Here is a 25,758-nt window from a genome sequence, read left to right as displayed (position 1 = left end):
ATTATGAAAAATGTTCAGCACAGTCCAACCACAATCACTGAATCAACACGACAGTTATCTGATGAAACCGACTAAAATAGTATGTGTCATAAAGTTACTATTTATATGCAGAGTCATGGTAACACAGACAATATCATACTTTGGTTATCTGATCATTTCATGATCAGTTAGGCAGGATTGGACTGACATTTCCAGTAGGTTTCCATGTACATCTTAGGACTGCTGTATGGTGAGTATAGCCTAACCATTAAAGGGTTCCTCAGAGTTTTTTTGGCTGGATTTAATGAAGTTTGGAGTAATTTGGGAACCATCTATTTAAGTTTTACTGTAGGTGTTATAACAATTTACTAAACATTTTGCAGCACAATAACAAGCAAGCAGTGAAAGAACATTTGAGGATTAATTTATGGTTTAGGGTATAAGAGTATTATGTACCCAGAGGAGGCTCCGGTGAGATGCCAATACTCTGTAGCAGGGCCTCAGTCTCCCTGCGCTTACGGTCCAAGTCTGAATCCTCTGGGGTCATCTCTCGCTTCTGCTGGCTCTCTGACTGCTCAGGATACATAGAGAAATGTCAGCTTACCCACCATGAGCTTAAGAACAAGTTAAAACATGCATGTGCATGCACATTTTGATCAGAAATTCCACCACCAACCTTCTGCACACACATAGATGATTGTATGCATGTATGGACACACACACCCTCAGCCTTTTATGTGTCACAGCCTGACAAAAAGCAATCGCACACAAACAATACGCACTAGAGTGTGATACAGTATGAGTGCCAGTTGTGTGAATTTACTCACTTTTTTCCTTACCTCTTTCTTCTTCCTCTCCTCCTCCTTTCTCTTTTTTTCCTCCCTGATTTGGGCGAGGCGCTGCTTCTTGCGCTCCAGCTCTGCTTTTAGGTCACTTTTGTCCGACATGGTGTCCTATGGCTTCAAGGAAGAGGATCGAACAGGAATGAGCTACATATGGCACTGTCAAATTATGCTCTGGTTTCATTGTTACATGATACCGTATAGAGGAGTTTAGGTTTATCCAGTGAGCCTAAGTGATGCTTCAGAAAACCGACTTTGTGTGGCAGTTATACATCCATATACAAGAGATCCATAACCTTGCAAGACCAGCAAACAATGAGGACATGATATTGGCAAAACAGCTGTCAATACTAGGCCACACTGAGCCTAGAGGGATTTCCACATTGGTGTGACACTTACCACCTACCAGACTAAATGTAGCCTTATGGTTAGGATCTTGTATCAGGTTCACTGACAATGAGTTATTGCAGAAAGGTGGGCTACCTATTTATAGCAGTCTGCACCCCAACCAGTGATTTGCTGGGTATTATAGCTAATGAATAGAGAGCACTTGGTGGACGATGGAGGTTTAAAAACGTGAAAATAACTAAAAAGGTATGTAGGCCGTTATATCTTATAACATTAAAATTAAAGAACTGACACATACACAGTATAATCATAACAGAAAACACACGTCATACAGATAAATATGCAAACAGGAAGAAAAACAAACCATTTGCGAGTTCGTTTAAGTAACTGACGTTAGCAGGGCATAAATACATTCGCAGCTAACGTAGCTAATCCCAAATTTGACAGTATTTGTACTTCACGCTACGTCAAAGCGTTTAAGGCCTAGCCATAATTATTGAATTTTGATAACGAATAGCTTATAAAAAGGGGAATATTTTATCGCAAATAACCGTATAATGTATTGTTATTATTTCACTGGTACCTTGTCCACTCGTACAGATAATGATGTGTCACCCGGCAAAGATGCTGTCTCACTGCTGCTGCCCGAACAACAAAAAAAAAATCAACACATCATCTACCTAAATCACACCGAATCGAGGCCTCTCGGGCACCACCGAATAGGTCGTTTGAACCTTTTCGTGTGGCTATTGATGACACTGGTTAAAATTGAGCATTTCAGAGGTCGATGACCCAAATAATACATAAAGCAGGTGCACACCACGCCGATACATCCCTGGGAGCAGTAGGATGATGATGTGGAGGAGGAGGAGGAGAGGAGGAAATCCCACCTCCTCCACCCATGGATGTATTATTATGCCTCTGACACGCACTGTCATCGTCTTGTGGCTTTTGCAACGTCGCCATCTTCTGGCCATTTGGAGAAGTGCGTTGGAGCAGTCAAAGCGAATACATAAACAAATGTTGATACTTTTCAGACGTTATAGTACCATCATACACCGTCTGTTGTTTTATTTTTTTAGACAAGTAAAGAGGCTCTAACGCGTGGTTGAGCGCTTGTTGAGATTCAGTTTGCGGCCCATTAATATTGAAGTTAGCTAAAAAGGTCGACGATACGGTCAACTGAGTAACGTTACGTTGCAACGTCTGGTCCAAATGTGTCTTTAGCTAATGAAGACGTTACGGTATCAGAAATATGCTTTTGTTAGCTGACGAATTTCGGTAAGCGTTAAAAAATGTAAAGTAATGTAAATGTATTTCAGGTAGCTCGTCGGTAGGGGATGCTGTAATAAAATTGTCTATTTCACAGCACAGTTTGTAACTCCGGACCCTCCCAAAGTCAAGAGAATCGTCTTCTTCTTCGCCGCCGCCGTCGTCATCATCTTCTTCTTCTCCTCCTTTAGGTTTCACGGCAGCTGGCATCCTACTGCCATCTCCTGATGCCGGTGCGGTTGCCACTCTTTATTGATTTTCTTCCATACAATGCCCTTTCCCTCTGTTTAATACGGATCTATGTTTTTTTTAACAGCTTTTTTAACGGCTAGTTTGTCCACTCTCTCATTACCCAGAATTCCCACATGAATGTATGTGACCTCAGTGCCTTGTTTTATTCTTATTACTCTTGAATGTATTGCCATTATTTAGAATAGTAAGTCCTTGCAATTACAGGATGCACCTGATTTAAGACTGGACAGAGTTGCATATTTCAACTCTGTGGCTAGGAACAGCAACTGCACAACCTGTAGGCTATTATCTGTTATCCGCCAAGTACACTTTTGATGCAGATCGATAACTCCCATAATCTAACCTTGGTCTAAATGGAGCTACATGTATATATTTCAAGGATGTAATATTGGCTCACCAGTCCAACCCTACAAGGCATCGCATCACATTTATAACTTTTTTACATTTATTCACAATATTTTTAATGTGTTCTCTTCATTATAATTCTCTCCTGGAGTCAAAATATGCTCCAAAGAACCAAAATGTCTCAACTGTCTCCTTCTTGCAATTTTTATGTTACATGTCCCAAATTTCTCCCTCTTTTCCATAAAGTCCCATCATCTGCAAATAACTATCTTCCCATATCTAATGATGCATTTTCAAAAATGTCATTTATCATAATTGAGAATAGTATAGGACTTATCACACTCCCCTGAGGCGTCCCATTTTCTACCATTTCCCCCAATTTTCAGATCCTACTTTTACCTGGATAGTTCTCTTATTCAAAAAGTCAGTTTTCCAATTAAAAACTTTTCCTCCAATTCCCATTCAATGTAACTTAATTAATGTGCTTTTTCTACATAAAAAGAACAGTGGGGATACTGTATCTTTACTAACTTGCGCTTTCCTTACTTCATTCTCTAGACAAAACTCTGGATCCAAAATACCCTTTCCTTTCCTAAATCCACTTTGACACCCTGCAATTATATCCTGTTTCTCTAAATAATACATTAGTCTTTCATTGACCATTCGTTCCATTAGTTTACATATGTGTGATGTTAAGGCAATTAGTCTATAATTTACTTACATCTTTCCCTGCCTTCCTTACGGGAACAATGACCGCCTCCTTCCAACTCACTGGTATTCTACCTTCCTCCCACACTTTATTATATAGTCCTAATAATTTATTCAATTCTTCTGTACTTAAATGTTTTAACATTATATAGCATATTTCATCCTTTCCTGGCGCAGTCATTCCAGCTTTAGCAAGCGCCCTTTTGAACACTCCCAAAGTAAATGAAATGCTCTGCTCTTCTCCAGTATTTTCCTTCTTCCTTAAGGCCTCCATGTTTTCAGATTTAGTTTTCTCTCTGCCTCGTCTTCCCTCCTCAGACAAATTATTAGAACTGTGTACCTTAACAAAAGCATTAACCACTAACTCATTAACAAGCTCTTTCTTTACTGCTATTTCATAACCATTTGTTAGAACAGGATAACTTCACTCCTCTCTGTCCCCTCCCATCTTTCTAATGATCCCCAATACTTACTGCATGTCTAATTGTCCTCCTCACTACTGCCTGAGCCTTTTTGTGCTGTATAATATGCTGAAAATTCATTTCATTAGTTTAAATGCCCTATTTCTGTTTCTCACAGCTTCTTTACATTTATTGTCCCTCCATGGTACTGCCTTCCTCTTTATTTTGCCTTTACCCTTAGTGATGGATCTCAGTGCAGCTGTTCTAATACCTTGTCTTATTTTATTATCAAGCGTGTCTATGGTTATATAACCATTAATCTGATCTAGATATTCATCACTCTCTTCCTTAAACGTCTCCCAGTTAGCTTTCTCTAACACCCATTTTCGAGCCCTATCAGTAACTGATGCATGAATGTTTGTTTTACATAAGACTAGATAATACATGTGGCCTTCTTGGTGTACTTTCCAGTCATATATTGTCTAGTCAGATATTATTTAAATGTAATGTCAAGCACATACTTATCCTTTTCTTACTACAGCCATATCCTTTTCTTACTGCCATCATTTAAGCACACTAAATTCCTCTTATCTAACAAATCTTCAATTACATGACCATTGCCATCAGTTTTCTCACTCCCCCAGAGTGATATGTGCATTTAAGTTCCCACACCACACAATACTTGCCCTACCTAACCCTACTAATTCAAGTTCGTTCAATTCTATTCTCTTACAAGGATTATAATAATTCAACAACCAACAATTCCTTCCTTTCAACCACATGCTCCAGTGCCGGGAAAGTCTTGGCGCTCATTGGTTGATTGTAATGTCAATCTCTCCTCTTCCCCGCCCAACAACAACAACAATAACATCCCGCACTGTTAGAAGTAGCATTTGAAGGGCATACAGCAATTAGGAGGAAAGTGCTCGAGAAAAACAGTGATGGGGAACTCATAACCAGCATCCTTAAAGACGATAATTTAACGAGTCTTGTACGAAGCCGAGCATTAGCCCTGCTAGCTTAACAGTCGTCAAACTGGAGCGTGCTGAAGAAAGAAAGGACAGTTTGTCCCTGATACGCTGACAGTCGGGGTCTGTAACTAACGGAGAGGGAAAATGAAGTTCGCTCAGTTCTTGCTGAAAAATGGCTCCGTTGCTGGGATACCGAAACAAGTGGAGAGGTTTTCGAAGTTTTCCCCTTCTCCCTTGTCGATGAAGCAATTTATTGACTTTGGTAAGTGCTTAGAGTAGTATTGATTTTTTTTTAAAATACAATGCACGTTACTTAATTACTTCCCACACTCACATGGCAGCTGCACAAGTCACGTTATTCTCTTAGTGTGTGGTGACAGCTGACTTTGCTGTATACAGGTCATTGCCAGACAACTGCAGCTAATACCAGTAAAATACACATGCAGACAGATGGTAATGCAGCTTCTGACGTGTCTAAACATCTCTTATTGTGTCGTTTGCTGTGCATGATTCAGAAATAACCACTTTGAACGTTTGCTTTCGATGACTGACTTAATCTACAATAGTTAGATTATGGACACAACTGAATCTTGCAATGACCAACAGAAGGAACACCAAAAAGCTCATGTGGTTGATATCTGCATTGACATATACAAGCTCTCCTGTTACTGATACCCCAGCTTTAAAAAAAAAACAAAAAAAAAATTTTCATCATGATTTTCCATTTCATTAGCAGAACTGGTTCCTGTTAGGAAAGACCGTGTCCACAAATAATCCTGGACAGTTTTCCTCAAAATGTTAATGTTTAGAAAAGGTTGTTGTTTTATTTACTTTATGAATCAGGTCAAAATTGGATGCTTGCTCATTCCCCCTCCCCGACTCTGTCCCTCATGTGACTGCAGGCTCGGCCAATGCATGTGAGAAGACCTCTTTTGTGTTCCTGCGGCAGGAGCTTCCTGTCAGACTGGCCAACATCATGAAGGAAATTGATTTCCTCCCTGACAAGCTCCTCAGCACTCCATCCTTAAAGCTCCTCACCAGCTGGTAGGATCTCAAGACTACACTACATATCTTTTTGTATAATCTCTTGTACCATAATCATTGTTACCAAACTCTGGGAATGATTAAATCTTAAACCAAAGTCTTCCTGCACTTCTCTGCCTCAGTGTTAAATCATGAGAGAGGAAAGGAACCGTAGGGTGCCTAGAAACTGTAGAGTGAGAGTCCTACTGTATATCTATTTTAATTTATTTTCAGGTTTCCCAGGTTATACAAGGTCGTACTGGGACTGGTTCTCGTTTCAGCAGGGGATAGTTATGAAACAATAGTGTCTGGGTCATTTAAGCTCGCTCCTCAATATCTCTCAACGCATACTTCCGGCCTTCTGAGGTTTTAATTTAAATATAAATCAGATCCATTCTGTACACAATGTGCCTCCTTTAGTTTTGGTAAATTCAACTAGTCACAGGCTTACAGCTGTGATCTGATGAAAACATTGCTGTCTATATGTTTTTAGAAGTTGTGTGAGATTTTGTCAATGCTCTGTTTAAATATGCATCAGTTCCCCTCTTCCCTCACAGAGCTGTTCTCTGTGCGCACGCTGGCTGGATGCCATCGATCTGGGAACATACTTTATGATCTTTATTGGAATTAGATAGGCCAATGTCCTGGCCAACCTCACAGTCCCTGTTGTTGTGTTGGTATGTTATTGTTATGTAAAAGGACTTAATAGATTATGTATGTGCTCCAATTTCACGTTGTACCATAAAGATACAGCACAGATTTAGAATTCTGAGGAATTCATAATACATTACACCAGTGCCACCTTTTTTGTTTGTGGTCACACACCCCTCAGACAGGTACAGTTATACCATCATGTGTAACTCTGTGTGTGCACACACACACACATTTCATGTTCTAAAAAGTGAAAGACTGTAAATGATAATCACATCTTTTCTATGTTTTCAGCTGTTAGTAGAACAGCTGTAATCAGTTTCACTTGTCCTGATGAGATACTATGAAACACTCCCTGGATGCATGTGACATGATTGACACTAGTGAATTTTGGATGTTGGCTTCAACCACATTCTCCTGCCTTTTTACCTCTAGTTTTTACAGTATACAGCAAAGAATAAGTGCTAAAGATACCGGCTAGTTGCAGGAGAGCTCCCAGTCCTGTCTCACTACTAGAGTTTGTTTTCCCCCCACAGCTGCTTCTTCCTGGTAGCATCATTGTAAAACACTGTATTCTCCTGCAGACTTTACCCTAGCATGTTGATTATGTTTGGTGTTCAAGTCACGTTAAGACATGTAAACAACAAGGTCAGTACCCCACCCCCACTCTTTGCATAAGAGCCACAGCACTGTCTATATTTAGCCATGCACCTCCTGTACTGTGGCTTTCTCTTCCCATTCCTGCAGAGCTTTGCCAACAAAAGAGTTCTATCACTTGTTAATGTTGTTGACAAGGGGAGAGAGAGGTCACGCCTTGATATTTCCTGGCGTGCTTGTGAAAATACAAGTTGCAAAATAGTCTATTGGTCTATAGTCTATTTCAAAATGTACATCTGTTTGCATGACAGGACTTGATCCAAAATTATAGTGCTGAAGGTCAGTTGAGGGACAAACTGAGCACGTAGAAATCATAGGCACACTGCTATTCACCTTTCACCCAGTTTTTCTATAGTGGGACGGCTCAAGAGAGTGTGACTCTGTGAGCTCAGCAAGTCTTCTTCCACTGGCCTACAGATAAAGTCTGTGAACAAGCCACTCTTATCTAAAGGACATTGTTATTATTATCATGCGGCTCTATGCCTAATTACACATTAGTTTAAATGGCCTAAACACAGTTTCACATAAATGTAATCACCAGATAAATGTTTTTTTCATTATATTGGAGCTTCATCATTGTGATATACAGTAAATTAAATAGAGTGAGTTTCTGTATATTCTTTTAAAATCTATCCTTTTGTGTCCACCAGGTATTCACAGAGTTTATTGGAGCTGGTAGATTTTTTAGAAAAAGATCCAGATGATAAGGATGTCCTGACAAAGTAAGTCATTTACAGACTTTTCCAGTACATACGAATTGCTTGTGGCGACCTTAAGAATGTCTCTGTCTAGTTATTTCTGTTACCAATCCAGTGTGTTAATTATTCAGTAACTGCCAACACTAATATAATCATTCTGTAATAATAATAATGTGTTAACTGTCTATTTTCAACCTCACACTGCAAAGTTAAGATGACTCCAAAGTGTGATCAGACTCAGTCATACAGACGCCTGAAAACCCAATGCTTGTGGTCACATCTTTCATGTTCACATACCTTATTGTACAGCTCCTGAAAGCCACTGTCACTAATCTCAGGGATAGAAGATTAATTACAGTGTTGCTCCAACGGCTCCATTAGGTTAATGCTCCACTGCTTCAGCGAAACCCAGCATGCTGCACCACAAAGAGGAACTGTTCATGCAGTTCAGTAACAGCAATAATTCCTTTAATTTGGAGTAATTAGTCTTGTTTATTCAGCACACATTCCAATATTTGCTACTTGGGTGGAGACTTTTTTTACCAGGTACCATCTGTTAGAACTCGTTTTAAGCTTTGAATAGGGTTTGTTCAAATTGATGATTGAAGTAGTACTATTTATAATTACCTATGCTGCATCCACCATTGGACACCATAGCTCTGCAAACAGTAGGTTTACCTGTTTGGCTGCTTATGCTGTCCTGTTTGAAGTAGCTCCAGGCTATGGTAAATGGTGGATAGTAAGTGGAGGATGATGCTTGTTTGAAGCAAGTTTTTTTATTTATTTTTTTGTCAATTAGGATTCATTTATCAGGGACAGGTAAAAATAAAGGAATACTTGCATGCATTTGCAGATGATACCAGTACGTCAAAATTTGCTGGGATCGAATACTAGATATAGGATATTGGTACATCCTTAGTAGGCTGGTGTGTGCGTGTGCATGTGTATGTCATACTTGCTGTCCACATGTGTATTTATGGCTGGGGAAGGTATTTGCTATTTGTTGTTGCAACATGAAATTCTTGTTGAAAATGACATAAAAGTTCTATTTTGAATTCCAAGTCAGTCAAAAAGGATAGAAATTAACTAGATAACTTGACATGCGATTATTATTTTTTTTATTTTTTATTTTTTTTTCCATTTATCAGCAGATACCTTGATGTGTTTATAAGAAGATGGTCTTGTGGTCATTGTTGTAATTTTTTTCCACAAAGCTCAGCCCTGTTGTTATATGAATGTACAGCAATGTGCTCTATTTAGCAGGCATGTGTGCCCAATGCCATGCACGCTGATGTGTAGATATCCTAATAAACATGGAGTACTACCTACCGTCACATACTCATACGTCCATCACGTCTTTGCCCTCAGCTTTACTCAGACTCTGGTGAACATCCGTAATCGGCACAACAATGTGGTGCCCACCATGGCTCAGGGTGTGGTGGAGTACAAGGAGGCCTTCGGCGTGGACCCCGTCACCAACCAGAACGTTCAATACTTCCTGGACCGCTTCTACATGAGCCGCATCTCCACACGCATGCTCATGAACCAGCACAGTCAGTATAGCACTCTGTGATTGACTGTGAGTTAATCAACACAGTTGCTCACACTCGTAGCTTGTGTCATTTAAGTTGAACTCAAAGAGCTAATAATAAAAATGTTGACCTGTCACAGCTCATTCTTTTTTTTTTTTTGTCTGATTATGTCACAAGTGCCACATAGTCGACATAGTCTTGATAACTTTACAGTAGTGCAGCACTTCTATTGCACTGAATGATTAATGCGTCAGCAGAACACGAGTGTGGCTATGTTAGCAATACGTGTTCAGCTATTGTTAACATTTCCAAATGCAGAAGAACTCACTCAACTTGATGTGTACTTTATATTTGATTAAATATTCACAAAAGTATGACATCTATGGACAGTGAATCATGTCTATGCGTTTGTGGTTTTGGACTCACACACATTTGTTGCATTGTGCCCTGTAGCATTAATCTTCGAAGGCAGCGTGAACCCAGCCCATCCCAAACATATTGGCAGCATTGACCCCAGCTGTGACGTTGTGGAGGTAGTAAAAGGTAATGAATGATCTTCCTCGGCTCAAATACTGGGGTCTATATACACACACACATATACACATGCTGGATTCATGACTGTTTTTTATTTTGTGTTACTCTGTAGATGCATATGAGACTTCAAAGATGCTGTGTGAGCAGTATTACCTGACCTCTCCTGATATGGAGATCACCGAAGTCAATTGTAAGTCTTCCAAAACAACCACAATGTTTCTATTTGCAGATATTTTTAAGCTGTTTGTCCACATTCTTTAACAGTTACTCTTGCCTATACTGTACCTTATATGATATATTCTGCTGTAGACATCAATTTGAACCATATACTGTAGGTTATACCTACACAGAATGTGACAACCTTAACCAGGAAAAGGCTTTATTTTATCATGCTCATACATATTACTCATACATCTAGGGTTGGGTAATGTTAAAAACTGTGGGTATTATGATTACACCGCATAAAAAAGACAAGTATACTGTATACATTAGTAGAATATGAAATTTAGTTGAATTAATGTGTTATTGGTACAGTACGTTCTTTAATCAAATCCATATAATTCATTTCTGTTGCAGTATATCAGTCAGAACATGAACTAGGGCTTTAAATATAAACTATACATACTTGGCCAGTATGTTATTGGCAGGTAAGGTTTATATGATATAAATCAAAATGATGAATGAAGTTGTTATGTCTTGTTCCTTGCTTAATTTGACAAGAGCAGCTGATCTTTTTTTCTACTGATGTTGAAAAGGTTTTTCTTGTCTCAGGTCAGAGTTAATATGTAGTTTTGTAAAGCACAGATTTGGCCCATAGGTCTTCATTCACAACATACTGGTGTACTTTTCAGTCAGGGTTATAAATTAGTCATGTCAAAAGTGTCTTTTTTCCATACAATCAGTATTATCTGATTATCTTTTTTTTTTTTTTTCACAGCCAAAAACCCTGACCAGCCCCTCCACATTGTCTATGTGCCATCCCATCTCTACCATATGCTGTTTGAGCTTTTCAAGGTACGGTACCCAACAAACCTGAAAACCTTAGTCTTCACCATGTGTCTCCTGGCTCATTTTGTAATCCACTGTGTATGTTCTCAGAATGCCATGAGAGCTACAGTAGAGACCCATGAGACGAGCCCCACGTTGCCCCAGATCAAAGTGCGAGTTTCACTGGGAAGTGAGGACCTCACTATCAAGGTAGTTGAGGACACAGAGAGTTAAGATAGACCACAACTTTTATACTAAAGGCAGTGATGTGCACTGGGAATCAGGGAGAAACCAGCGGGAAGATTATACTAACAAAGAACTGTTGTTTTGCCATTCAATTATACTATATGTTTTTCCATGTGGACCTTGCTACCTTAGTATATACTGTAAATAAAACTTGAACCCTGATGACTTGATTGGGAAAGCATGACATTGTTTAGATTCCATTCATATGGCTGTTCATATATTCATAAGTGCTGATGAGTTCATGGCACGTGAGCCTGCTGGCAAAACAATGAGAGGACCCTTGTAAATCTAACATACCTCTCCTTTATTTTTAGATGTCTGACAGAGGAGGTGGAGTCCCTCTGAGGAAGATTGAGCGTCTGTTCAGCTACATGTACTCCACGGCTCCCAGTCCAGTCCACATCGACAACTCTCGCAATGCACCACTGGTGAGACTAAACCTGTTGCACTTTGTTGCTCAAGTCTTTGCTGTTGATGAGTGTCTTAGTCAGTACACAGTATGTTACGAAATTACAAGCTTGCTTTTGCATTTTAAACATGAGATGCAGTCCAGTAAAATCTCTGTGCTGCTTTCAACTGGGATTAAAAGTCAACTAAATTGTAATCATCCCTGTGCTAAACAGAGACTCACACATCTGAGTATGGTTGCAAATTATCTTATTACAAAGAGGAACATTCAGTCAGTAACATGTCCTTGGATTAAACTGTAACCACAAGAGATACTGAAGACCTGTTTACAAAGCAAACCCTCTTCAGTATCCATTCTATGTTTTTAATGTTAAATATTTTAGCAACTGGGCCAGATAGGCTAATCTGTATTGATATCGTAACCCTGTTATTTTTCCTTCCCTCCCTTCCTCCTTCAGGCTGGTTTTGGCTATGGCCTGCCCATCTCCCGTCTGTATGCCAAGTACTTCCAGGGAGACCTGCAGCTCTACTCTATGGAGGGTTACGGCACCTCAGCTGTCATATACTTGAAGGTGAGAACAGCACTACCTCCACACACTATGACTTGACTATGTCATATCGTAACCCTGTAGCCAAGTTGGTGTAGAGTTGACATATAAATGTACTGTCATCTACACATACTATGTAAGACCTTTGCTGTCTCTACTTAAGCAGTGTACAGAGTTTTAATTAATAAGTTCCCTTTTCTGTATCACAGGCTTTGTCCTCCGAGTCAGTGGAGAGACTTCCTGTTTTCAACAAGTCAGCCTTACGGCATTACCAGGCAACCATAGAGGCTGATGACTGGTGCATGCCCAGCAAGGATCCAAAGAAACTGGGCAAGTATAAGAGGACTTGGTGATGGTGGACTGAGGGAGGATGTGGAGGACAAAATAGTTTGAATAAAAGAATAATAGAATTAAGAAGAAGAGGGTCCAGGTTGGAAGAAATGGATAAAGTTGTACTGTAGGTGTGAGAAGGCACCAAATGCTTTCAGCATGTTGTTGGACCTGCACTTGTGTAATGTGGATTCCTTTCTCACACAAGAGAGAAACCTAGATGGAGAAAAATGCTCATTGTTGGTGTCAAGAATCAGATAAATGCAGCTATTACTGCCAGCCTCCAGGCAATTTAACCCAGCAAATGCTCACCACATTTTATTATACTGTATGATGATTACAGGCTGCTAATGGTAATGGAAAGTCAAATATTAATCTACTTTTGCCTCACTTATTACACTCACTTTTTAGTTATTTAGTTATAATAACAAGGTTCCACTGTGAAACAAGCATGCTAGCTGTTTGTGTTTATGCTTGTTTTCTTTCAAAATATATAATTCCACAGTCTTAAGACTAATGCTCTTTGGTTAATGAAATTACTGGGTAAAGTTGTGTTTATGCATTAGGTTAAATGAAAAACCCAGCCAAAGCCAGCTACAGTGGGTTCACTTCAGTTAAACAGAATGGGAACATGTTCAATGACTCCAGCATAAACACAAAGTCTGTTCCTCCACATTTGTTCATGTAGGCATTTCAGTCCTTCATAACTTGCAGCATTGCTTCATACATACAACTTCTGCATTTCATTGCAGTTCTCATACAACTGCAGCATTTCAGAGACACTATAAGAAGAATTTGCACCGGTTATGCATGATGTAAAATGACATTATTTTTGCTTTGTTGGCATCAATGTAAAATCAATTGTTGGATTCTCCTTGTCAGTGCTATCTTGTGCCTTAGCCTTCAACACATGTAAGCTAACGGTTAAAGGTGTATCATTGTGAACATTGAGATAATGTATTGGCATGCTATGAAGCTCCATAGAGCAAATTGAGATGTGTCTTTCTGGAGAAGTGGAATTGTTAAAACATAGTATTGCAACATATTTGTAGTTAATATGAATGACTGAACTGTGAATAATTGTATTTTGATTTTAATAACTGCCAAGTTAACCTCAAGTGTCACGATAATTTTCCTCTGTTGAAACTGGTGTGAAGTTAATCGCAGTAGGAGCAAAAATACACACTTTTTAAACGTTTTCCAAGAAAGTTTTCAGTGTTTTCTAGGAGTAACTGTCTATATCTACACAGTTTCTCTACATTTGATAATTTCACCCTAAGTGTTTTGTAATGATGCATGTGTTGTATGTATCTTTAAGTGACTTATTTTAGAGGGTGTAAAGGCCTGTGTGAAATGTTAGATGTTGCACTTCTCAATTCAGTCTTTGCCAAGTTTGAAGCATTTTGAATTGCCTCGAGAACTTGTGATTAAAATATTAACTCACTCATTTTAGATTTTTAAGATTTGTGAGCTGTCTATGACATGTTCGCATTTTATGCTGTATAAACATCACCCTCAAAGGCCAAGTGTTACTGTGTTGAAGTTGTGGTTCACCACCAAAAGGACCAGTGAATGTAGAAAATAAAAATCTCATGTCACTTCTTGTGCTTTTTGTAGCTCATGGTATGTTTATGAACTCAACCTTGTGCTTCTATTTGTCTTGGAGCATTTATAGTTACTTGTTGTTAATGTGTTACCTGGTATTTTGTGACAAGTTCATTTATGCAACGTGAAAGTTTCATGATATCACAGTTAAGACCAGAAAGATCTGTAATAAGAAATTAAACTGTTTCTTGTGGATTAAGTATGTGCTACTGGAAGATGTTGCTTACCCTCATTGACTCCCTCCTCTGTCTCCACAGCCTGTTTTAGGAAACTTTGATCTGTTTGTCTGTCACCGTTGCAGACACAGTCCACTGGCTTTTCATGGCCAGCTGCCAATAGGGGCTGAGAACAGGCTGTCCTGCTCTGTTTTGCCCCTTTCATTAGTGTGCCCACATGTCACACTCTATTCTGGTTGTGTTACTTTTTTGTTTGTCTCAATTTTTTTTTTTCCAGTTCATTGAGGCATTATTGGCATGACAGCAATACAAATACAGTGTTATGTAAGTTCATTCTCACAGATAAGAGAATAAAAATAAGATCACTGCAGTGTCTGAATCACTACAGCGGTCAAGCTCAATTAAATGTGAAACCTGTTTCCCCCTTCTCGTTATTATAACGTTTGATATAACAATGTACTCTACCTCTGCCTGACTTTTACTGGTTTATTTTAAGAGCCCAGGGAGTCCAGTTTGACCCTTTAGTCATCCAGACAATGTTCCCTCTACAGAAGATGTCTGGTACTCATGCAGACCTACAGCGCTACAACAGAGATTTCATTTGGATGTCTTCACTTTGTTCTAGGCTTTCATTAAAATGTAAAAGAAAAACAGTTTGAAGACACAACAATTTACCTAATTTACACTTGTGCTAATGTAAAGTAAGTAAATATTGGAACTACAGCTTACCCTTGTGTTGTTTAATGTTTTGCTGTCTGAGCTTGTAGGTAGTAATGCACTGTGTTGCACCTGCAGAGCTTCACAGAGCTTGAACCCGATCATCTCCCAGCATTCATACATGTACAGATGTGGATTTGCTATGATACAGCAAATTAGATCATGTATGTTTAATACATACAGTAGAGCTACACAAACACATAGAAACACCTATGGTAGGTGGCAAAGTAAAGATGACCTTACTATTGACATTGTATGTTTACTTCATAGACTGAGGACATGTTTGCTTTCAGACTGACATGACAGTAGGACTATAAGCTGCAGTGTGAGTTGTTTCAAATGTACAAAGTTAGAGATGTTTTTGTGTGCATATGAAAGTTCTACCAACAATAATACAGTATGTACTGTTTATATATAGTTTATTATAATTATTTGATTAAGGTATAAGCACACAGCATAGACACACCTGTTTATGTGAATGACCTATGGACTGCCATAAAGTTCATAATTTTATAATGATTACACCAACACTATACCACAGTTACAAACAACTGTTGTAAGATGGTGAGCTCACTGATCAAAGTGGCATTTAATTCCTTTTTATGAAAAGATAATGAAACTATTTGGAACAGTTCAGACCTCCATATACTTGGATTGTTCAAAGAATGTGGAAACTACAAATATTTAAAATAAAACAAACTCAGACATTTCCTTAATCATTCTTCCAAAATGTTTGCTGGAAAAAACTACTATGGTTTGTCTTAGTCATACCTTTTTAGTAACACTCATGCTTGCTATCTGTGTATACTGTATGATTGGAGGTGAAGAAAAAGAGCAGAGAAGTAAGCTTAATTTCCTTTCTCCCATCCTAATTCAGCCTTCATTATTGAAAGCTGAGCAGCCTTAATCTTAATGTTTCCTGGGGCTGCCGGTTCACTTTCTCCTCTTCAACAAAGACACTAATAACTCAGCAGCACCTCTCTCTCCAGGCAGCCTGTATAGTACACTGGCATTATCTCCTTTACACCTGGATAAAATAGACTGAGATGCTCACACCATTACAGCATGCTGTTGTGACTGGAATAATAGGCCCAGGTCACACTCTGTAGAGATTTTCCAAAGTGGTCTTTCATCTTTCATTCGATCTACAGTGCATTTACTGGTGAAATTATCTTTCAAAGTAAAAGTCAGGATGGAAAGCAGTTCAAATATAACATCTGGTGTTGACTAAAGGTGGACATTCTTATAAATCGTGCAAAAACTTGACCAGGATATTAAGTTAAAATCACTGTTTTTGCTGATTATTTGTGCTTCCTTACTTAGCATGTATCCATTTACATGGCTTCATATGCAGTCCACTGGAAAAACAAGCACTTGTTATGGAGGGCTTTGTCAAGTGTTTGTTCTGCAAATAGTGGAGTATCACAAGAGCATGAGCTTAAGAGGGAGCATTAAGGCAGGTTGCCAGGTAGATTTGGATCCTCTGAAGTATGAGGCAGCACTGTAATTGAATGACAAGTTGGTGGAAAATAACTGCACAAAAGACAAATGATATTTACTGACACTCATGTTGCTTAAAAGAGACAAATAAGGCCTCTGTAGAAGGAGAAAGATATAAATAATACAAGGATTACAGAAAGAGGTTGTGGGGAGAAGATGGTGGTTCCATACGGTCCAGCAGACAAAAATCCTCACTTGCCAATCACCATAAATCATTACTATTATTAAAAGTAGCACAGCAATTTTCATCAGTAAATTGCCACTGTCTCACCTTTCCCTCAAACCTCTGTATATTTATGGTTGAACAGTCAATTGATTCATAATTTGGAATTTGTTGGATGGCATCTCCTGCCATGTCCAGCCTAAAACCACCTTAAATCAGTTTTATAGTAATCATGTGATTACGGTTCGACTCCAGCAAAGACAGCTTGCATGTAGCTTCTTCTGTACTGTCAAACTCTAAAGAGGGATTTCTTATGTTCCATACAAAACCTGTTAGTGCCAGCTCCAACTAGAAGCATTTTCACTTTCCATAGTATGCAGAGAGGTAGTGAATTTTTCTATTAAAATCATCAGGCTACATATTAGAGTATCGTCCCATGCAGAAGTCTCTTCATCAGTACAGAATCCCGTCCGGTTCCAGTAATAAATATTTCTTCATGGGAGATGGCAGAGGCAGCTGTGCTACACCTCTGTGGCAGAACCCACCCAGGGTGGCTCTGATGGCACATCTTGTCAGGTGAAGCAGGCTGCGAGGAGTGTTGGTGCAAACAGCAAACAAAGACTCGTAGAAGTCTTTATGTCGCTGAGGAGGCAAAGTAGAACAGACAACGTTGTAGTATAACTTGAATTATAAGACAAGTCATTTTTTACCATTCACGTGTACTAGTGGCACTCTTTAGTACTTACTTGACTCTACACCGAACACACACTTCATACTATCTATGTACAATAGATCCTTTTACTACCTTGTAGCAGTCATCAGGAATGGCAGCTCTCCACTTATTTGTGGGCTTTAAACGTTCATAAGAGTTGACCATGATTTCTACTGCTCTGGGGTAGTCGTGGCAGGACTGCAACACCTGCACAGAAAAACACACAACACAAAATTATACAGCATAAGAATCTTGCAAGGACCTTTTGCCATCAACATATAATTTGTCATAGACACAGTAGTTAATGGGTAAAATATCCTCTAACAACATCACTCAACATCTCGCTACCTTGTGGAACTGGGGTGGATAGATCCGTGCTGCATTATAGTTGAGCAGCAGCTGATAGCAGAGCTCAGGAATTGCCACAGGCCTCACATCAGTTACTTTGAGGAGATACTGTATGGGGCCACAGCCATTGATGTCCATGGCTCGTGTATCTGCCCCGGCCTCCAGCAGCATCTGCATCAGGACATGATCACAGTTCCAGGCTGCCTTGTGAAGAGCTGTTTTATGGTCCTCTTCTTGGAGGTTCGGATCTGGAACAGAAGGGAAATGTTGCAGAAAACAAACCTCAAAGCCTCCATGGTGCACAACAATGACAAGTCTTGTACAAAATGGTCCAAAAGCTCACCTGCCTGGTGGTCCAGAAGGAGGCGACAGACAATATGGTGATTTTGGCTGTAGATTTGCTCTTTAGCATCAAAACCCCAGAAGGCCGCAGTCATCAGGGGAGTCTCCTGGAGAGAGTTGACTGCATCCACAGGCGCTCCGTGGGCTAAATAGAGAGCCACCAGCTCTGGGACGCCAAATCTGGCTGCTGTGTGTAAAGGTGTGTCCTCATCATTGTTGTGGCTGGGCATATTGACTTTTGCACCTTAATGGAGAAAAAGCAGTTTTTACACTGTATGTCTGTATTTGCACTTTCATTCATCTACTAATATATCCATGTATCCATGCATCCTTCCCTTCTGACCTTTGAGGATGAGCTGCTTGGCACAGTCCACAGACTCCCTGGTGATGCAGTAGTGGAGTGGTGTGTGTCCGCTCAGTGACAGGCTGTTGACCTTTGCCCCGTGAGCCAAAAGCAAGGCAACACAGTCGCCATTGGAGACCTCACAGGCCACGTGCAGTGGCGTCTTCCCATTGGGCATCCGGTTGATGGCTGCACCTTTCTGAAGGAGCACCAGTGCTGTTTCCAGAGCATTGTACATCACACATACATGAATACCCATCGCCCAGGACTTCTCCAGTTTGTAGCCTGGGAGCCAATAACCTGTAGCAAATTAGACAATCAAAAGAGTTTAAAGGGCCTGTAAAGATATTTCCTCAATCGGGGCCCTAATGAGTGATGGGGTCCAATAGTTTCTGTTAAATATAGAACAGTTATGGTTATTTCATGTGGTTATTTCATGTTATTTCATGTGACAGATTTCTTTCCTCTGTGTTTATCTTACTTTTTTCAAATGGGAGGGGCCCAAAAAAAGTGAGGTCATGTCAACTTGGTAAGTTTTGGGAAAAAAAATCTTGAATGTCATGAATTCATGAATATTTAAGGTTATAGAGAAATACTTGAAACCAAGGTTTCAGGGGCTTTAAGAGTAAAGGTGCTTACATTATTTCTGACTCACAGTAGATTTACATCTCATAATGGATTTGTTCTTATAAATGTTTGTTCCCCAGAAACCTGAGTATGTTATTGTAATTCACCTTGTGTAGACAGTGTTTCCTGTCATATCCAGCTTTAGCACCACCTAGTGGATAAACTACAGAAGTAAACACCTCACTATGATGTTCAGGAGGTGTTTACAATGTATCTTTCTTAATTAATGCTTTGAAATCTCTCACTTTCTCATGGTTTACTCTGAATCCAATTTGGAGTCACATGATAACTCGTCTTTCTGGGCTTAAACACTTGATATAGTATCACAAACACACAGTATATAACCATTAATTTTATTGCTGCCTGAGAAATGTGGACCAATCTCATCCTACTTCCTCCTCACCTTGTTTGTATGAGGCCAGTACCATGCTGGGATCCTCCACCTCCAGCACAGTGTCAATGTCTAGTTTCCCAGTGTGCAGAATCTGCAGGACCTGCTGGACATTGTTGGCCTGCAGGGCATCCCGGAACTGTTGCTTCAGCTGTTTGACTGCCAGTTGTGTGGAGTTCAAGTCCTCCATGAACTCCCTAAAAAATGGGCCTTGCTCCTCGTATAGCACTGCCAAACCAGCCGGCTCGGACACTAACATTCTCCACACAGCATGGAGGAAATTGGAAATAAACGCACAAATGGTGGTAATGAAGGTGTCAACCATACCCCCACTGGAAGGCCTCCATAAGCCCAGCCATCAAATATGGGAGGTGTATGAGGAAGAAAGACAGAAATGAAGTAGAAGAAAAGGGGCAAAAAGTGACAGGGGAAGTCGTCAGTGGAAAAAGAAATGGCCCTGGAGTGAAATTAGGTTGAATATAAATAGAAAGGAGAGAGGGAGGGACTGGAGAGCTGCAGCTGACTGTGGCTGACTCCAGGCCAGCCAGTCTGGTCAGATAAGGATAAGTCGACTGAGAGAAGGGCATCACGCAGTGGATGGTTACATGGTAAAAATAACAGGCCATGTGAACATGGCATAGGGATGGCAAAAGTTTAGGAGAGAGTGTTAACTGTCAGGTTTACCATGAGATATTCTAGACAAAGAAGAATGAAAAAGGATCATAAACAGTCATAACATGGATTTTGCACACTGTTTGGCTGCATGGGACACAGATTTCTATCCCTGGCTACCAAATGAATGAACTATGTACAGTAGAGGAAGTCAGACAAATGGTGAAAAAAGAAGAAACAAAAACTATGGACAGTGACTGCACATTTTATTCAGTGTGACAGGTAGCTGCCCTTTCAAACTTTTCAGAATGCGAAAAAGACAGCAAGGTAATGACAAAAAAGGAGGAGAAGAATAAGCACAGCTTTTTTAAAAGAGTGAAAGCAGGGCTAGCAGTTTGTGGTAATTATCTTTTGCTCCTAACGTACACGAAAGACAGACCCTTCCAGACATGACTCAAACGTTTGTGTTTTCGCCTGCCAGGAGCACCAGTGTCTCATCCATACGTTGGTTTCATCATGCCAAGCAGGCTCAGTCAAGCACATAGAAAAGATCTGGAATCACATTTTGGCCTCAGTTCTGACCTTTTAGCCTCCTCAGCCCTCAGACAAACTGCGCACACACACTGACACAATAGAAAACAAGGCTTCTTTAGGATTCTTACAGCGTATTGCTCTCAGTACATACAAAAGAGTCAAAAGAGTGCAGTCGGTTGACTGACTTGACACAGGTGGGGGGGTATTCACAGAAAGGTTCAGGTGTTACAAAATATTTCTTAAGAACACATGATTTATTGGAGTAGCACTGGAGCAGCACTATGGTTGTATTAGAGGAAAACCACAAGCACGATGGGAGAGTATTACTGTGTTTTCTTCTCGCTTTGCATTTCCATGCTTTAAATCCTTCATTTGATAACAACCATTTTAATCTAAATCACTTGTAATGAACAGTTTTAATCATGTTTTGGCAAAAGGAAGTAATCATACAATTCTGGATAAATCATTATTAGGTGTTAATAATACTCTTCTTTTGTATAAGTTATCAGAAACAGTAGTCAGTTGCTTCATTAAATACAGAAATAAATAAATAATAACATTAACAGATCAGTGATACCTGTATTACTGTGGCATTGCATGGAGGTATCAGTAACTCTTTTATCTACTTACTTTACTTTATCTACTTTTCTTCTTGTTCTTAAACTGTTAACAGTGCACCAGGCAGGGCCCTTAAGACAAAAGGGAATCATAACCAAAGCTGCCTTCATCTCTATCACGGTGACACTGGTGTCTCTATATTTAATGTAAACCTACGGAATGATTCTTGGGAATGATAAAGAAGTAACACAGGGAACATGTCTCTCAACGAGCATCATAATCCTAAAACAAGAATTGCATAAAATACGTATGTCAAAATAATTTCAAAAAGAATGTTTTTTTTTTATCTAACAAGTAAATCAAAATGTTTTTTCTGTCTTACTGAAGCAGTTTCATAAGAAAATTAAAACTATATTGCATCTATCAGGTGCAATTTCCAGTGTAACATCAGTAGTATCAGGTATGACAATTTCTTGACTCACTGCATCTGTCCTTGATCACAGAGATGCCCCATCTATATGGCAGGATTCCTAAATATTATTCAGAATATTCCAAAGTAATTTGCATGGTGAACTTTGGCCTGTAATTGTTATGAAAGAAAAAAACACTTAGAAATGTTTAGTCTACTGTATGTGTTTTGACACTCACACAGAAGCGGGCAGAGTTCAGAAAAATTCTACTACTCTAGAATTTCTAAAGGCAGCGGCGGGGTATTACTTTGTTATTGAGAGAGAATATAAAAAAAGAGTTCAAAAGCAGGTTACAAGCAGAGTCAAAGCAACATTATGCATATAAGCAGGAAGTGTCATTTTAACTTTTTTTTTTGTTGTACGGGTTTGGTAAGTTACAAATTCCATGATTACATTGTACCTGAAGTCTTCATTAGAACCAGTCCAGTGAGTACAGTATATCCTTGTCTTCATTCATACTTTGTGAACTTCTTTAGTATGGTACATGTATACTGTAAGGAGCATTGGACAAGCCAGTACAGAGGTTAAATTTACAGTGTTTGCACTTCCAGCGTTCTTGCAAGTACTGAGAGAGTTTGTTTCTCCCAATGGAATTTAGTTCCCACTTCAGTTCCAGTGTTTACTTCTTCAGTAGTGAAAGTAAGCAGCATGGGGACACCCAGTGGTGGGACATGAGTACTGCCTCATATAGTCCACCACACAGGCCTGACCTGTACGTGCTTCTTCAAAGCAATAGAGCGATTCCACAGATCTATGTATCTGGACATGATATACATAAGTCTATCAAAATGGCACATCAGACATATTTGAATCTGTATTTATCACTGTACACATACATAGTCGCCATGTCTAAATATTGTGTGATGGGTAACAGATGGCTCTGAATATGACATGGGATGAGGATGAGGTGAACTTTTCACAGACTTATTCTAGTTGTGAATAAATAACCCAAATTTACAGCAATAAACAGCAAAATAAATAAAACGGAGTAAAATCTAAAAACACAATGGGTGTAAAATGAGGCAAATAAATGGGGCAGCATCCTGTTATCCAACTGCTCATTTTGGTTTAATTTGCTTGGTGAAAAACTCACTCAACAATCTCCGACAGTTGGGTGTGTAGCTCCACCGCTGAGAACTATTGAACTACTGAGTAGGCGTCCCTCAGGGTTCATTTGTGGGGCCCACTGACGTTCTGTTCCTCAAGATGCTACTTGGTGTGGTGCTACAGTAAAGCAGGAGGTGATCTAACAATTCACTTCACTCTGCCGCGCTTTCTTTGCGCGCCTCTTTCTGCTGCTGCTCCAGCTCTCTCTTCCGTAGCTTCTCACGCTGTTTCTCCACTTTCTCTCGGTTCCTCTTGGCCTTCTCCATCAGAACTTTAAGGTCTTTGATCTTTTTCTTGATCAGGGCGCGGTCCTGGGAAGAAGTAACTCCAAGGGCCTGAAACAAATGAACGAATAAGATTTGATATTTGAGTTTTAAAAAATCAAAACAATATATCTGCCAATATTGGTTTTCTTTGAAATAAACACTTAACATAAACAAACATTTCTGAAAGGATCCCTTACATTTGTTTTTAAAGTCCTGAGTGGGACATTTTACAATTGAAAAATAAACTCTCATTGCTCTCTCAGAATCAGAATCAGAAATACTTTATTGATCCCTGAGGGGAAACTCTTACAGCTACTCACTATCACGTCAATACACACAGGAATAGAAGTACTAATAGAATAGAAATAGAAATAATAAAATAAGTCTGAAATGAGACGATTATTTCTAGTAAGAAATAAGAGATGTGCAAATCAAAATATAATACACTATAATACAGCTAAGATAAATTAAGTACAAAAGTGGATATAGTATATATAGCTAAAATAAGTGTAAAGTACAAAAGTGGATTTACGGGTTGATAAGTATAGTACAGTATAATACAATGTAATAATATAAGTAATAGTGCAATAATGACTCCTGTCAAGTTAAGTGTAGCAGATTAACCAGATTATTAGATGGTGGATACTGCACAGCAGTAATATAAGTATTAATAAATATCAATATTAAATATTAAAACACAGGAATGAAAATATTAAACTGAAAACATAGTATATATCTCTAGGATGTATGTACTGTATGTGAGCACAATATATGTATGAAAAACCTGAAGTTTGAACTTACCTTGAGCTCAGCACTCTCCAGCTGTAGCAGCTGTTCTCCATCTATGTTTTGGGCAGTGAATTCTGGGATATGGTGCTCCAAGTTGAGGCCCATGAGCCAGTGGGCCACTTGCTGGGAGGTCCACTCTGTGATGCTGCGGTTCTGCCACTGATACTGATTTGGAAACTGTCCCTCGTCTAGGATCTGAACATATATGACAGGGAGAGAGACAGACGGAGACAGAGAGAAAGAAGCAGATAAGACGCAAAACTTTCCAACTCTAACATACCGAATTCAACCATGCACTAAAAGTGTATCTTCTACAGAATGCTGAATAATAATGCTTCATGAACGCTTAATGAGTTCAGATGAAATCAACAACATATTTCCCAAGTGAGAAAAATCATTTCTTCACCATAAATCATGTGTGGGAATGAGACATAGACAAATGGCTTATACAGACAAATGCATGCAGTAAAACACAAGCCTCTGGAGGCTTGCAGCCTCAGTCTCACCTCATCATCTATCATATCCAGACTCTGAACGTGGCAGCATTGAAAACAACAGAAGATGACTGGGTTGTTAACAGAGAAAAAACAATATGGCTTCCACTGCAGCAGCCTAGACCAGCATTTGAATACAATGAGCCTAAACTGGTGAACTGATTTTTAACTTGTTTTCTGCTAGGAGAATATGAAAGAAGCTGCTCCCTGTAGGGATCATGTGTTTTCTGCCAGAGATAAAGATAATGAATAGGGGGCACTGACACAAATGAAAAGGAATAACAAGTTGCATTGTGGGAGCAAATTTTATTTTTGTGTGTGAAAGTGGATTTTGATAAAAGTTTTCTAGATGTTCTGTAAATGCGTGCACATTTGAACTGACAAGGTATTTAAATGCTTTTTTTAAATGTTAATTTTGTAAGCTTGTATTTAGGGTACCTTTGATGTGGTGAAATCACTCTTATGTATTGTATTTGTTTAACCTTTTGGATACTGCATCACCTTGCCCAATAGTGAACTTCCATAAAAAATAAAGACAATATTGTAAGTTTGTGTGTGTACCTCGTCTGAGGAGAGCACCAGGGTGTGTGAACGTCCCGACATTTTGGCTTCACTCAGCATGCCGCTGATCTCCACTGAGCTGCTGCTGCTGGCACTCAGATCATCGTTCAAAGTGGGTCCCTGAGAAATCAACAACACACTTATAAGACTGGTGGTGAGAGCCAACTCTCTTTCTCTGAGGCTGAATGTAGTTGATTAGATGGAGTGCCTCTCTATTTCTATTTCTTAAACAGAGAGACTGGATGAGGAGTGAATGGATCAAGAAAATCAAGACTTTTCCTCTGAGCATGATTGATGTGCTTCTTCCTAATATTTGACAGTCAATAAAAAGTACATTAGACTAATATATTTAATTTGACAGACTGTAAGAAGGCAGGGCTGTGCACATACCTCATTTTTAAGACATTCCATTATTGCACAAACTGTGAATGTGATTAGTGGTTAGAAATGATGTAGCTGGACGCTATCCAACTCCAAATCTGTCTCTCTCTCTCTCTCTCTCTCTCTCTCTCTCTCTCTGTCCTTGTGAGTGTGCGAGAGTGTGGAAATTTATGGAATCACAGTATTAAGATCCAAGATCTGTGCTTAAACATCCAGAGACAAGCTGCTGATGAGAAATACGGACTATCAGGAGGAGAGAAGTAGGTGCAGCACTTGATCTGTATAAAAATATGGCTGTGGGTCTTCATCAAATGAAGGTCAAAACATGTT

General features: G+C 39.4%; 4 protein-coding genes across 30 annotated transcripts in view; 1 reads left to right on the top strand and 3 right to left on the bottom strand.

The window, feature by feature from the left end:
• The window catches only part of LOC122863970 (cytoplasmic dynein 1 intermediate chain 1), a 54,857-nt gene extending 52,776 nt beyond the window's left edge, over positions 1–2,081 (bottom strand). For 6 of the 22 annotated variants that reach the window (XM_044170924.1, XM_044170926.1, XM_044170928.1 and 3 more), the window contains exons 1-3: positions 1,753–2,079; positions 807–938; positions 436–550 (exon numbers count right to left, since the gene is read on the bottom strand). In XM_044170924.1, the coding sequence (XP_044026859.1) occupies positions 436–550; positions 807–926 (235 nt within the window). In that variant the 5' untranslated portion in view covers positions 927–938; positions 1,753–2,079. Of the gene's footprint in view, positions 1–435; positions 551–806; positions 939–1,752 lie in introns of all 22 variants that reach the window. The other 16 variants (XM_044170918.1, XM_044170921.1, XM_044170919.1 and 13 more) reach the window with 7 other exon arrangements.
• A 2,910-nt stretch (positions 2,082–4,991) lies between these two features.
• pdk4 (pyruvate dehydrogenase kinase, isozyme 4) lies at positions 4,992–14,536 on the top strand. 2 transcript variants are annotated; one of them, XM_044170939.1, is made up of 11 exons: positions 4,997–5,380; positions 6,021–6,162; positions 8,100–8,171; positions 9,516–9,700; positions 10,133–10,222; positions 10,326–10,403; positions 11,151–11,227; positions 11,312–11,410; positions 11,761–11,874; positions 12,313–12,426; positions 12,612–14,536. In XM_044170939.1, the coding sequence occupies exons 1-11, from the start codon at positions 5,263–5,265 to the stop codon at positions 12,753–12,755; spliced, it is 1,233 nt and encodes a 410-aa protein (XP_044026874.1). In that variant the 5' UTR covers positions 4,997–5,262; the 3' UTR covers positions 12,756–14,536. The 2 variants fall into 2 exon arrangements, 1 of the variants encoding a protein (XP_044026874.1); XR_006375122.1 differs by lacking the exons at positions 11,151–11,227; positions 11,312–11,410; positions 11,761–11,874; positions 12,313–12,426; positions 12,612–14,536 and having other exon boundaries at positions 4,992–5,380; positions 9,516–9,726.
• A 1,096-nt stretch (positions 14,537–15,632) lies between these two features.
• asb4 (ankyrin repeat and SOCS box containing 4) lies at positions 15,633–20,272 on the bottom strand. Its single transcript, XM_044172784.1, has 6 exons — positions 19,669–20,272; positions 18,639–18,938; positions 18,297–18,539; positions 17,954–18,201; positions 17,699–17,812; positions 15,633–17,535 (listed from the first exon to the last, which is right to left on the bottom strand). The coding sequence occupies exons 1-6, from the start codon at positions 19,979–19,981 to the stop codon at positions 17,347–17,349; spliced, it is 1,407 nt and encodes a 468-aa protein (XP_044028719.1). The 5' UTR covers positions 19,982–20,272; the 3' UTR covers positions 15,633–17,346.
• A 245-nt stretch (positions 20,273–20,517) lies between these two features.
• The window catches only part of ppp1r9a (protein phosphatase 1, regulatory subunit 9A), a 52,581-nt gene continuing 47,340 nt past the window's right edge, over positions 20,518–25,758 (bottom strand). For 3 of the 5 annotated variants that reach the window (XM_044172775.1, XM_044172774.1, XM_044172777.1), the window contains 4 exons: positions 25,048–25,167; positions 24,499–24,522; positions 24,005–24,187; positions 20,518–23,272 (listed from right to left, as the gene is read on the bottom strand). In XM_044172775.1, coding sequence (XP_044028710.1) covers positions 23,090–23,272; positions 24,005–24,187; positions 24,499–24,522; positions 25,048–25,167 — 510 coding nt within the window. In that variant the 3' untranslated portion in view covers positions 20,518–23,089. The remainder of the gene's footprint in view (positions 23,273–24,004; positions 24,188–24,498; positions 24,523–25,047; positions 25,168–25,758) is intronic. The other 2 variants (XM_044172776.1, XM_044172778.1) reach the window with 1 other exon arrangement.

Source organism: Siniperca chuatsi, linkage group LG17 (assembly GCF_020085105.1).
Source record: "Siniperca chuatsi isolate FFG_IHB_CAS linkage group LG17, ASM2008510v1, whole genome shotgun sequence".
NCBI lineage: Eukaryota > Metazoa > Chordata > Actinopteri > Centrarchiformes > Sinipercidae > Siniperca > Siniperca chuatsi.
Note: the sequence above shows the minus strand (reverse complement) of the source record. Positions and strands in the feature narration are given on the sequence as shown.

Bases quoted from the DNA above. Each gene is read 5' to 3' on its own strand.
- pdk4 (XM_044170939.1), top strand. From the start codon at position 5,263: ATGAAGTTCGCTCAGTTCTTGCTGAAAAATGGCTCCGTTGCTGGGATA. The intron at 11,411-11,760 runs GTAGTTGAGGAC...CTTTATTTTTAG, and splicing joins GTGAGGACCTCACTATCAAG to ATGTCTGACAGAGGAGGTGG. The intron at 12,427-12,611 runs GTGAGAACAGCA...TCTGTATCACAG, and splicing joins CAGCTGTCATATACTTGAAG to GCTTTGTCCTCCGAGTCAGT.
- asb4 (XM_044172784.1), bottom strand. From the start codon at position 19,981: ATGGTTGACACCTTCATTACCACCATTTGTGCGTTTATTTCCAATTTC. The intron at 17,813-17,953 runs GTAGCGAGATGT...TTTTCTGTGCAG, and splicing joins ATCCACCCCAGTTCCACAAG to GTGTTGCAGTCCTGCCACGA. The intron at 17,536-17,698 runs GTAGTAAAAGGA...TTGCCTCCTCAG, and splicing joins TTCCTGATGACTGCTACAAG to CGACATAAAGACTTCTACGA.